This window comes from Salvelinus namaycush, unplaced genomic scaffold (genome assembly GCF_016432855.1).
Source record: "Salvelinus namaycush isolate Seneca unplaced genomic scaffold, SaNama_1.0 Scaffold28, whole genome shotgun sequence".
NCBI lineage: Eukaryota > Metazoa > Chordata > Actinopteri > Salmoniformes > Salmonidae > Salvelinus > Salvelinus namaycush.
In genome coordinates this window covers 161409-174949 of record NW_024059674.1, presented here as the reverse complement: position 1 = coordinate 174949, position 13541 = coordinate 161409, and the positions used below count along the sequence as shown (strand labels likewise).

At 45.6% G+C, this 13541-nt stretch overlaps 1 protein-coding gene across 2 annotated transcripts in view; it reads right to left on the bottom strand.

Moving 5' to 3' along the window:
* The window catches only part of LOC120039560 (zinc finger protein 721-like), a 30388-nt gene extending 20139 nt beyond the window's left edge, over positions 1 to 10249 (bottom strand). For both annotated transcript variants that reach the window (XM_038984973.1, XM_038984974.1), the window contains exon 1: positions 9846 to 10249. In XM_038984973.1, the coding sequence (XP_038840901.1) occupies positions 9846 to 9854 (9 nt within the window). In that variant the 5' untranslated portion in view covers positions 9855 to 10249. The remainder of the gene's footprint in view (positions 1 to 9845) is intronic.
* Positions 10250 to 13541: the final 3292 nt, after the last annotated feature.

The window sequence follows — 13541 nt, the reverse complement described above, 5'->3', positions numbered from 1 at the left end:
TGGTTTACACCGTGGTCACTGAGACGGTCATGGCATGTGGTTTACATCGTGGTGACTGAGACGGCCATGGCATGTGGTTTACATCGTGGTGACAGACAGCCATGGCATGTGGTTTACATCGTGGTCACTGAGACAGTCATGGCATGTGGTTTACATCGTGGTCACTGAGACGGCCATGGCATGTGGTTTACATCGTGGTGACAGACGGCCATGGCATGTGGTTTACATCGTGGTCACTGAGACGGCCATGGCATGTGGTTTACATCGTGGTCACCGAGACGGCCATGGCGTGTGGTTTACATCGTGGTCACGGAGACAACCATGGCATGTGGTTTACATCGTGGTGACAGACAACCATGGCATGTGGTTTACATCGTGGTGACTGAGACAGCCATGGCATGTGGTTTATATCGTGGTGACTGCGACGGCCATGGCATGTGGTTTACATCGTGGTCACTGAGACGGCCATGGCATGTGGTTTACATCGTGGTGACAGACGGCTATGGCATATGGTTTACATCGTGGTCACTGAGACAACCATGGCATGTGGTTTACATCGTGGTGACAGACAGCCATGGCGTGTGGTTTACATCGTGGTCACTGAGACGGCCATGGCATGTGGTTTACATCGTGGTCACTGAGACGGCCATTGCATGTGGTTTACATCGTGGTCACTGAGACGGCCATGGCATGTGGTTTACATCGTGGTGACAGACGGCCATGGCATGTGGTTTACATCATGGTCACTGAGACGGCCATGGCATGTGGTTTACATCGTGGTCACCGAGACGGCCATGGCGTGTGGTTTACATCGTGGTGATAGACAGCCATGGCATGTGGTTTACATCGTGGTGATAGACAGCCATGGCATGTGGTTTACATCGTGGTCACTGAGACGGCCATGGCATGTGGTTTACATCGTGGTGACCGAGACGGCCATGGCATGTGGTTTACATCGTGGTGACAGACGGCCATGGCATGTGGTTTACATCGTGGTCACCGAGACGGCCATGGCATGTGGTTTACATCGTGGTGACAGACGGCCATGGCATGTGGTTTACATCGTGGTCACAGACAGCCATGGCATGTGGTTTACATCGTGGTGACAGCCATGGCATGTGGTTAACATCGTGGTCACAGACAGCCATGGCATGTGGTTTACATCGTGGTCACAGACAGCCATGGCATGTGGTTTACATCGTGGTGACAGACGGTCATGGCATGTGGTTTACATCGTGGTGACAGACAGCCATGGCATGTGGTTTACATCGTGGTGACAGACAGCCATGGCATGTGGTTTACAACGTGGTCACTGAGACGGCCATGGCATGTGGTTTACATCGTGGTGACCAGACAGCCATGGCATGTGGTTTACATCGTGGTGACAGACGGCCATGGCATGTGGTTTACATCGTGGTCACTGAGACGGCCATGGCATGTGGTTTACATCGTGGTGACAGACAGCCATAGCATGTGGTTTACATCGTGGTGACAGACAGTCATGGCATGTGGTTTACATCGTGGTGACAGACGGCCATGGCATGTGGTTTACATCGTGGTGACAGACAGCCATGGCATGTGGTTTACATCGTGGTGACAGACAGCCATGGCATGTGGTTTACATCGTGGTGACAGACAGCCATGGCATGTGGTTTACAACGTGGTCACTGAGACGGCCATGGCATGTAGTTTACATCGTGGTGACAGACAGCCATGGCATGTGGTTTACATCGTGGTGACAGACAGCCATGGCATGTGGTTTACATCGTGGTCACTGAGACAGCCATGGCATGTGGTTTACATCGTGGTGACAGACAGCCATGGCATGTGGTTTACATCGTGGTGACAGACAGCCATGGCATGTGGTTTACATCGTGGTGACAGACGGCCATGGCATGTGGTTTACATCGTGGTGACTGAGACAGCCATGGCATGTGGTTTACATCGTTTTCATGCTCGTCAAACCACTTTATTAGGATCTCTTTTAGTCCTCATTTGGACTAATCTCCAAGAGTCCTTAAACATTAAAATACAATTTATAAACCAATCCCACGTCCACATACAGCACACAGTTCCAAACAGCAGACGTAATACACTGCCATATTGACCAGATAAATACCCTCTGGACAGACAGACAGGTTCCCTCATCTACCACAGTCCTGCACAACCTTCACATGGTTTAGAACCACATATATTTAAGTGGTTCTAAAATATTGTATGAATTTATATGTTTAAAAGGGTTTCTGGTTTGCTCAGATAAATTATTCAATTTCTGAATCTAAATGTTGTTTTTCCCGTTTCTCTTTTCTGCCGGGATAAGATAAGATGTGGACAATCTATTCGAAGTATTGATTTAATGTCTGTCTCTTATCAACTCAATACTGTTATGAATGGAGTTGGGCCGTTTTAAATGGTGTAACATTGTGAAATAAAATAAGCAATGTTTTTTTCTCTTCTCTCAATTATCTTGTTGATTGATGACCCCCCGAGAGCATTGTGAATGACCACCCGAGAGCATTGTGAATGACAACCCGAGAGCATTGTGAATGACCCCCCGAGAGCATTGTGAATGACCACCCGAGAGCATTGTGAATGACAACCCGAGAGCATTGTGAATGACCACCCGAGAGCATTGTGAATGACCACCCGAGAGCATTGTGAATGACCACTCGAGAGCATTGTAAATGACAACCCGAGAGCATTGTGAATGACAACCCGAGAGCATTGTGAATGACAACCCGAGAGCATTGTGAATGACCACCCGAGAGCATTGTGAATGACCACCCGAGAGCATTGTGAATGACAACCCGAGAGCATTGTGAATGACAACCCGAGAGCATTGTGAATGACAACCCGAGAGCATTGTGAATGACCACCCGAGACCATTGTGAATGACAACCCGAGACCATTGTGAATGACCACCCGAGAGCATTGTGAATGACCACCCGAGAGCATTGTGAATGACCACCCGAGAGCATTGTGAATGACAACCCGAGACCATTGTGAATGACCACCCGAGAGCATTGTGAATGACCACCCGAGAGCATTGTGAATGACCACCCGAGAGCATTGTGAATGACCACCCGAGAGCATTGTGAATGACAACCCGAGGGCATTGTGAATGACAACCCGAGAGCATTGTGAATGACCACCCGAGAGCATTGTGAATGACAACCCGAGAGCATTGTGAATGACCACCCGAGAGCATTGTGAATGACCCCCCGAGACCATTGTGAATGACCCCCCGAGAGCATTGTGAATGACAACCCGAGAGCATTGTGAATGACCACCCGAGAGCATTGTGAATGACAACCCGAGAGCATTGTGAATGACAACCCGAGAGCATTGTGAATGACAACCCGAGAGCATTGTGAATGACCACCCGAGAGCATTGTGAATGACAACCCGAGAGCATTGTGAATGACCACCCGAGAGCATTGTGAATGACCACCCGAGAGCATTGTGAATGACCACCCGAGAGCATTGTGAATGACCACCCGAGAGCATTGTGAATGACCACCCGAGAGCATTGTGAATGACCACCCGAGAGCATTGTGAATGACCACCCGAGAGCATTGTGAATGACCACCCGAGAGCATTGTGAATGACCACCCGAGAGCATTGTGAATGACAACCCGAGGGCATTGTGAATGACCACCCGAGAGCATTGTGAATGACAACCCGAGAGCATTGTGAATGACAACCCGAGAGCATTGTGAATGACCACCCGAGAGCATTGTGAATGACAACCCGAGAGCATTGTGAATGACCACCCGAGAGCATTGTGAATGACCACCCGAGAGCATTGTGAATGACAACCCGAGAGCATTGTGAATGACAACCCGAGAGCATTGTGAATGACCACCCGAGAGCATTGTGAATGACAACCCGAGAGCATTGTGAATGACCACCCGAGAGCATTGTGAATGACCACCCGAGAGCATTGTGAATGACCACCCGAGAGCATTGTGAATGACAACCCGAGAGCATTGTGAATGACAACCCGAGAGCATTGTGAATGACCACCCGAGAGCATTGTGAATGACAACCCGAGAGCATTGTGAATGACCACCCGAGAGCATTGTGAATGACCACCCGAGAGCATTGTGAATGACCACCCGAGAGCATTGTGAATGACAACCCGAAGAATCACATCTCCACCTTAAAAACAATCCTTGCTGCTTTGTTCTGTCCAATCTGCAGCCTCCTCATGTCACTTGATGATGCATTTTATTCAGTAGCCACACGCGCACCGTGGATGGGGACATTGTCATCCTGGAAGAAATGATTCACCAAAGGTTCAAGGTGACCACTCAGAATGGCAGTGTATTTATTGGTGTTTACCCTGCTCTATGGGGTTGGTTGGACCTAACCCATGCCAGGACCACAACATAACAGAGATGCCTGAACCCTTTACCATGGGATACTTTGTATTCCTCATTGACTCAAGTGTTTCCTTTATTTTGGCAGTTACCTATAGGTCAATGTGGGCTTATTAGTTTAGTGGTGCTTAACCCTGGGGATCCCAGGGGGTTGCACGTTTTGGCCTTAGCACTACACACCCGATTCCAATCATCAAAGCTTGATGAATTGACCATTTGAATCAGCTGTGTCGTGCCAGGGGTTAGCATTAACTTTCAGAAAACTGCCTTTTAAAAAGGGGCAGCTACAGTTTTTAATCACACAAAATAAATGAATGCTAAACATCCTGCAGAAAGTAGCGCCATCTATATCAGATGACAACAGAAGTGCTATTTGGCTTGCAGCCACATTCAGTAAAATAGCTTTCAATGGGAAAGAGCAATGTATTTCTTGTAAAGACGATGCACGGCCACAGAAAGAATGAAGCTACATGTCCTAACGTTTTGCTTGAAGTTAATCTGGCATTGTAACTTGCTACCGGAGAGACACGTGACGTCACAGGCGAGAAGTATACATTAGTCAGAGTGAAGTAAGACTGCCAGCTTAATGGAGCCTGCCACTAGCACAGTCAGTGTAGTCAGCTCAGCTATCCCCATTGAGACCGTGTCTGTGCCTCGATCTAGGTTGGGAAAAACTAAACATGGCGGTGTTCACCTTAGCAATCTCACTGGAATAAAGGCCTCCTCCATTCCTGCCATTATTGAAAGAGATTGTGATACCTCACATCTCAAAATAGGCTACTTAACGTTAGATCCCTCACTTCCAAAGCAGTTATAGTCAATTAACTAATCACTGATCATAATCTTGATGTGATTGGACTGAAATATGGCTTAAGCCTGAGGAATTTACTGTGTTAAATGAGGCCTCACCTCCTGGTTACACTAGTGACCATATCCACCGTGCATCCCGCAAAGGCGGAGGTGTTGCTAACATCTACGATAGCAAATTTCAAATGTACACAAAAAAAAACGACCGCGTTTTCATCTTTTGAGCTTGTAGTCATGACATTGATGCAGCCTCCTCAAGCACTTTATATAGCTACTGTTTACAGGCCTCCTGGGCCATACACAGCGTTCCTCACTGAGTTCCCTGAATTTCTATCTGACCTTGTAGTCATGGCAGATAATATTCACATTTTTGGTGACTTTAATATTCACATGGAAAAGTCCACAGACCCACTTCAAAAGGCTTTCGGAGCCATCATCGACTCAGTGGGTTTTGTCCAACATGTCTCTGGACCTACTCACTGTCACAGTCATACTCTGGACCAAGTTTTGTTCCGTGGAATAAATGTTGTGGATCTTAATGTTTTTCCTCATAATCCTGGACTATCGGACCACCATTTTATTACGTTTACAATCGCAATAAATAATCTGCTCGGACCCCAACCAATGATCATCAAAAGCTGTGCTATTCATTCTCGGACAACCCAAAGATTCCTAGATGCCCTTCCAGACTCCCTCCACGTACCCAAGGACGTCAGAGTACAAAAATCAGTTAACCAACTGAGGAACTAAATGTAACCTTGCGTAATACCCCTAGATGGAGTCGCAACACTAAAAACAAAAAACATTTGTCATAAGAAACTAGCTGCCTCGTATACAAAAAATACCCGAGCCCTGAAGCAAGCTTCCAGAAAATTGGAACGAAATGGCGCTACACCAAACTGGAAGTCTTCCGATTAGCTTGGAAAGACTGTACTGTGCAGTATCGAAGAGCCCTCACTGCTTGTCGATCAGCCTATCGATCACCACATTCTTTTGGAGAGATTGGAAACACAAATTGGTCTCCACGGACCAATTCTGGCCTGGATTAGATCTTATCTGTCGGAAAGATAGTTTGTCTCTGTGGATGGTTTCTCCTCTGACAAATCAACTGTAATTTTCGGTGTTCCTCAAGGTTCGGTTTTAGGACCACTATTGTTTTCACTATATATTTTACCTCTTGGTGATGTCATACGGAGACATAATGTTAACTTTCACTGCTATGCGGACGATACACAGCTGTACATTTTGATGAAACATGGTGAAGCCCCAGAATTGCCCTCCCTGGAAGCCTGTGTTTCAGACATAAGGAAGTGGTTGACGGCAAATGGTTTACTTTTAAACTTGGACAAAACAGAGATACTAGTTCTATGTCCCAAGAAACAAAGATCTTCTGTTGGATCTGACAATTAATCTTGATGGTTGTACAATCGTCTCAAATAAAACTGAAGGACATCGGCGTTACTCTGGACCCTGATCTCTCTTTTGACGAACATATCAAGACTGTTTCAAGGACAGCTTTTTTCCATCTACGTAACACTGCAAAAATCAGAAACTTTCTGTCCAAAAATGATGCAGGAAAATGTATCCATGCTTTTTTCACTTCTAGATTAGACTACTGCAATGCTCTACTTTCTGGCTACCCGGATAAAGCACGAAATGAACTTCAGTTAGTGCTAAATACAGCTGCAGGAATCTTGACTAGAACCCAAAAGTTTGATCATAATACTCTAGTGCTAGCCTCTCTACACTGGCTTCCTGGTAAGGCAAGGGCTGATGTCAAGGTTTTACTGTTAACCTACAAAGCATTACATGGGCTTGCTCCTACCTATCTTTCTGACTTGGTCCTGCCGTACATACCTACACGTACGCTACGGTCACAAGCCTCATTATTGTCCCTAGAATTTATATTTCTTATTGTCCCTAGAACAGCTGGAGGCGGGGCTTTCTCCTATAGAGCTCCATTTTTATGGAATGGTCTGTCTATCCATGTGAGAGACGCAGACTCAGTCTCAACCTTTAAGTCTTTACTGAAGACTCATCTCTTCAGTAGGTCCTATGATTGAGTGTAGTCTGGCCCAGGGGTGTGAAGGTGAACGGAAAGGCACTGGAGCCACGAACCGCCCTTGCTGTCTCTGCCTGGCCGGTTCCCCTCTCTCCACTGGGATTCTCTGCCTCTAACCCTATTACGAGGGCTGAGTCACTGGTGCTCTTCCATGTCATCCCTAGGAGTGGTGCGTCACTTGAGTGGGTTGAGTCACTGACGTGATCTTCCTGTCCGGGTTGGGTTGGCGCCCCCTCGGGTTTGTTTCCCGTGGGGGAGATCTTTGTGGGCTATACTCGGCCTTGTCTCGGGGGAGTAAATTGGTGGTTTGAAGATAACCCTCTAGTGGTGTGGGGGCTGTGCTTTGGCAAAGTGGGCGGGGTTATATCCTGCCTGGTTGGCCCTGTCCGGGGGGTACCGTCGAACAGGGCCACAGTGTCTCCCGACACCTCCTGTCTCAGCCTACAGTATTTATGCTGTAATAGTCTACGTGCTAGGGTCAGTCTGGTGTAATTCTCCTGTCTTATCCGGTGTCCTGTGTGAATTTAAGCACGCTCCCTCTAATTCTCTCTGAATTTCTTCTCTCGGAGGACCTGAGCCCTAGGACCATGCCTCAGGACTACCTGGCCTGGTGACTTCTCTCCACGTTTCTTCCGTGGTTCCTGCTGTTCTAGGGAGTTGTTCCTAGCCACCGTGCTTCTACATCTGCATTGCTTGCTGTTTGGGGTTTTAGGCTGGGTTTCTGTACAGCACTTCGTGACATCATCGGCTGATGTAAAAAGGGCTTTATAAAATACATTTGATTGATTTTACAATTTGAAAGTAGTCAACTGTGTGGGACTTCCTGTGGTTTAAAGAAGGATCACATAATTCCATCCAGGTAGGCAGGAGGGACCTGCCAATGAATTATACTCATGAGCAACCATACCATAACAGCAGGCCAAACGTGGCTTTATAACTGTTTAAATAACACACAGTACGCACCCTTTCAGTTTGTTTACCAACTCATACAAGTAGTAGTAAATTGGACTACTTCAAAATGGAGATGGCCTCAATGGTGCTGCCCGTGCACTCAGAGACGCCTTAATGAGACAGATACAACGCTGCCATCTTTAGACATCTCTATACTCCTACCAACACAATCAGAGACCGGTTAGATCTGGTTCAGGGCATCGGAGCTGAATTCCACAAAGCCCGGTCTCTGCTCAACTCCGTTGGTGGAGTTCATCAGAAACTTCCTTCACCATGGAGTTGAGTTTAGTAACCTAGCTAGGTCAGGGAGAGATCTGTAGACCAACCAACAGCAATAACAAGGCATTCCACTAGTACCGAGCAATTCACCAAAATGTCTGTTATTCTTCATGTTTTAGTAGATAAAAAAACATGCACCAGCGCACACCCAGAATACTAGTTTGTGTGGAGGTGCTGACTAATGGCGAATAAACTATCAAAACAAAGTCTTTATTTTGATAGCTTATATTATTCATTTAAACAACTAATTGACCAACATTTTGCTTCTTTCTGTGAGCTCAATGGGCACATTGCAGTTGCTCTAGAGATACATCAGATCCAGCCTGAACTGTGAGATGTAGTAGGGAGTTGTAGTTTCCAACAAGCTAATATTCCACATAATTACCACATTTTATGCGCTACACTAACTACAATGACCATAATCTATTGCGCATCTATTTGTCTGGTCTGTGTTTCTTTTATGCCTGCTACAGCATGATTTGAGAGGTATCTCTACCTGAAAATACATGATGTAAGTGATTGATAGTTGCATGAGGAGGCAGGTAGCCTTGTTGTTAGAGCTTTGGGCCAGTAACCGAAAGGTTGCTGAATCGAATCCCTGAGCTGACAAGGGAAAAAAATCTGTCCTTCTGCCCCTGATATGGTGGATGTTGATTAAGGCAGCCCCCCGGTACCGCTCTGATTCAGATGGTTTGGGTTAAATGTAGAAGACACATTTTTTTAAGGCATTCAGTTGTAGGTATCCCCCTTTCCCTATTCAGCAGTCATTAAAGTATGCCTTATTTACTTTAAATTAATACAAAATAGTGATTGTCAGGCAGCAGCTCTGAAGAGATGACTTGGCATGAAATGAAAGTCATAAAATAAAACAAATGTAATATATATTAACTGAAATATTTTATTCGAGTAAATTAATGGTTAATAGGTGAAACGCTGTAATTGGCATTCACTACCATCATGGGACTTTTATTAATAGTTGTATCCTGTGCATTCAACCCCAATAATCGAAAACGAAAAGTTTTTATTTTTCTGAATCTAACCGACCTCATAAATAACGAATCGCTCAGCACAGCGGGGAATGGTCATGTTCGTGTGTAAGCCAAGGATATGTCGGGAGAAGAGTGGAGAATGCTAAAGGCTAGCTACTATTCTGCGGAAGTGTACTTGGTTTACACAAGATCAATCCCCGCTACTGATAGCTAACGCTAGCTATCTCCATCCAGCCACTAATATTGTGCTAACACCAATCCGATGCTTGTTTTAAATCTGGGAGTGTACACTTTGGGAAAAGGGTGGAGAAACGGGACGCAACTAGCTAGCTAGAGAACGTTTCGTTTGCTAGCAACCAAAGTCATGGTTCTCACCTCATCCATCTTGAATCCTTCAGGAATGGTTGAAGCAGCTAGCTAAATGCTGTAGCGGAAAATGAATTTCTGAAATCGTCCACGTCCTTCCTCTGAAATTAAATGTTCACCACGAGGTCACGTTAGCTAGTTAGCTAGCGAATTAAATAGCCTCGCTACTAGTAGCACTTGCCATTACAATTTGACAAAGGTTAGTTAGCTAGGCTAACGGCAGCCAGGAAGCTAGCTAACTGCTTTGCTAAACCCGATTACAAAACTATAAAAATAGTAGTTGGAAATATTGCCTGCTCCGTGTTTACAGTTCGAGTTTGGCAACGTCACGGCATATTTTTCAACCGTATCATTGTGATATTTGACGAATTTTCAACAAAATTACGTGGACAGCTAATCCAAACTGCTGGCTAGCTACATCAGTGTCTTTCTGCTTCCAGTCAAACTTCCGGTTAGGATTATCTTCTACTGTGGACTCTGCTATACCGCCACCACCAGTTCAGGAGCACATTGCAGTGGTGTTTTACAAAATGTATACTTTAATTTCTTAATCCAAATAATGTTATTTTAATAATACTGAGTTGACTGTTATTGATATTTCATATGCAGAGCTCCTGAGGCATCACCTAAATGGGTAATACACAGAGTGGAAGAGGAGAGGTCCAGTGGCTACATGACTCAGGCTGCTTCCCCGACTTGCCCTCTACAAGATTATCAGCAGATTCCATCACCGTCATCTACCATCCTCTGACCACTCCCTCCGCTCAAACCATGAACTGACCCTCTCCTCTTCGGAGGATGCAGCGTTCAAAGACTTGGCCTCTATTCGTCGACCTATCATGATATATTGCTTGTCATTTTTTAAGCGTTTTGGGATTCATGAAAAACCCCATAGAAGTCTAATAAATTATTATTAGTAGTGTATTGTAAATCCTAGTAATATACTTCTGACGAGGGGTAACCAACCCTTCTCACGCATCGCTATTGGAGAAAAGCAACGAGTAGTAACAACTTTTACAAGTTGTAGATCACAAATTCTTCCTCTTAGTACAATGAATCAGTTAATGGTCTTAATTTTTCGGTTCCGCTTCCTGGACCATGAAACACATTTTCAGAAGCCTGTTTTGGTGGGTGGGCCTTAGAATTTACTTCCATGAAAATTTGACCATTGGAATTTACTTTCTGGATTGAAATCGCTATGAAAGCGACGGCAAAGATTATGGATATACTGACAGGACATGTCTCTCAGTTGGGAGTCGTTGTCCACAAAAGCGGCACGGCGGGCTGTCAAGCTTCGGTCTATCCTTTCTTTGGATTGGTGGATACATCTCATCTCATTATTGTAATCCAGTTTTGAATATTCAATGAGGGTTGTTGACGTCAACCGCCGTTATTCAATGGGGAGAGATGCTATGCCCCATTCATGAATATGCATAGCCATCATGAGACAACGCGGATTTAAAGTGTTTTTTTTCTTAAAGATGCGGGGATGTCACGTGTCCTACTTAAATAAGTACACTCGTAAGAACTTAAGCTTTACGAAACGTCTATTAGATCAAATAAACCTCAGGTAGCAAATCATTTTTTGTTGTTGAACAAATCCGACACTCTCTTTGACCTCCATACAAAACTCTTTGCTTGGTGGGCGGAACAACGCCACCTGCTGGAGGGAGAAAGATTTTCCGCCGAGTTGGACACTCCCTTCTTCCTTTTCCTCTGGTGATGACCACTTCCACGTTACTTCTGGGTCGTGTCCCATAATCTCTTGAATGGGCTTCAAGATTATATGATCAAATTCATGAAAACGCAGTCATTTAAGATATATACATTTGCTCATAACCGTAGCCTTTTATCAAAAATATTTGACGCTCAGAAACGAACACCCATCTCCTAAAGTTAGAACATTTGAACTACAACTCCTGCAGCCTTGTTACCATGCTGGAGCATGGTAACAAGATTATGCTGGGTGTTTTGACTGAACCTTTCCAGCCAGTAGTTTTTTGAAGACCTGCAAACCAGACTGTATAAAATAAGGACGAAGCCATCAGTGGCGTCACCCCATTGTTTCCTATGTGAAGTCTCAGTGGCGTCACCCCATTGTTTCCTATGTGAAGTCTGTGGCGTCACCCCATTGTTTCCTATGTGAAGTCTCAGTGGCGTCACCCCATTGTTTCCTATGTGAAGTCTCAGTGGCGACACCCCATTGTTTCCTATGTGAAGTCTCAGTGGCGTCACCCCATTGTTTCCTATGTGAAGTCTCAGTGGCGTCACCCCATTGTTTCCTATGTGAAGTCTCAGTGGCGTCACCCCATTGTTTCCTTTGTGAAGTCTCAGTGGCGTCACCCCATTGTTTCCTATGTGAAGTCTCAGTGGCGTCACCCCATTGTTTCCTATGTGAAGTCTCAGTGGCGTCACCCCATTGTTTCCTATGTGAAGTCTCAGTGGCGTCACCCCATTGTTTCCTATGTGAAGTCTCAGTGGCGTCACCCCATTGTTTCCTATGTGAAGTCTCAGTGGCGTCACCCCATTGTTTCCTATGTGAAGTCTCAGTGGCGTCACCCCATTGTTTCCTATGTGAAGTCTCAGTGGCGTCACCCCATTGTTTCCTATGTGAAGTCTCAGTGGCGTCACCCCATTGTTTCCTATGTGAAGTCTCAGTGGCGTCACCCCATTGTTTCCTATGTGAAGTCTCAGTGGCGTCACCACATTGTTTCCTATGTGAAGTCTCAATGGCGTCACCCCATTGTTTCCTTTGTGAAGTCTCAGTGGCGTCACCCCATTGTTTCCTTTGTGAAGTCTCAGTGGCGTCACCCCATTGTTTCCTATGTGAAGTCTCAGTGGCGTCACCCCATTGTTTCCTATGTGAAGTCTCAGTGGCGTCACCCCATTGTTTCCTATGTGAAGTCTCAGTGGCGTCACCACATTGTTTCCTATGTGAAGTCTCAATGGCGTCACCCCATTGTTTCCTTTGTGAAGTCTCAGTGGCGTCACCCCATTGTTTCCTTTGTTAAGTCTCAGTGGCGTCACCCCATTGTTTCCTATGTGAAGTCTCAGTGGCGTCACCCCATTGTTCCTATGTGAAGTCTCAGTGGCGTGTTTGAAGATCAGGAAGTGTCATTTCAGCATGTCGCCATCTTGCTACATGGAGGTTTTGGAAACATCACATGCAGTTTGATCTACTCCAGGAAGTGAAACATCACATGCAGTTTGAACAACTCCAGGAAGTGAAACATCACATGCAGTTTGAGCTATTCCAGGAAGTGAAACATCACATGCAGTTTGAGCTACTCCAGGAAGTGAAACATCACATGCAGTTTGAGCTACTCCAGGAGGTGAAACATCACATGCAGTTTGAGCTATTCCAGGAAGTGAAACATCACATGCAGTTTGAGCTACTCCAGGAAGTGATGTTGCAGCCTCAGTGCTGCTCCCTTTCATTGAGTATCTCAAGTTGAAGGCCGACTAGGTCACTGTTGGCTGCAAATTATCCTTATAACTTCTAATGTGTGTGATTTTAAAATAATCGGTTCAAGGACATACGTTGTTTGGGGGCAGCAGGTAGCCTAGTGGTTAGAGCGTTGGACTAGTAACCAAAAGGTTGCCAGATCTAATCCCTGAGCTGACAAGGTAAAAATCTGTTGTTATGCCCCTGAACAAGGCCGTTCTAGGACAGGGGTTCCGCTAGCGGAACTCCGCCCACATTCC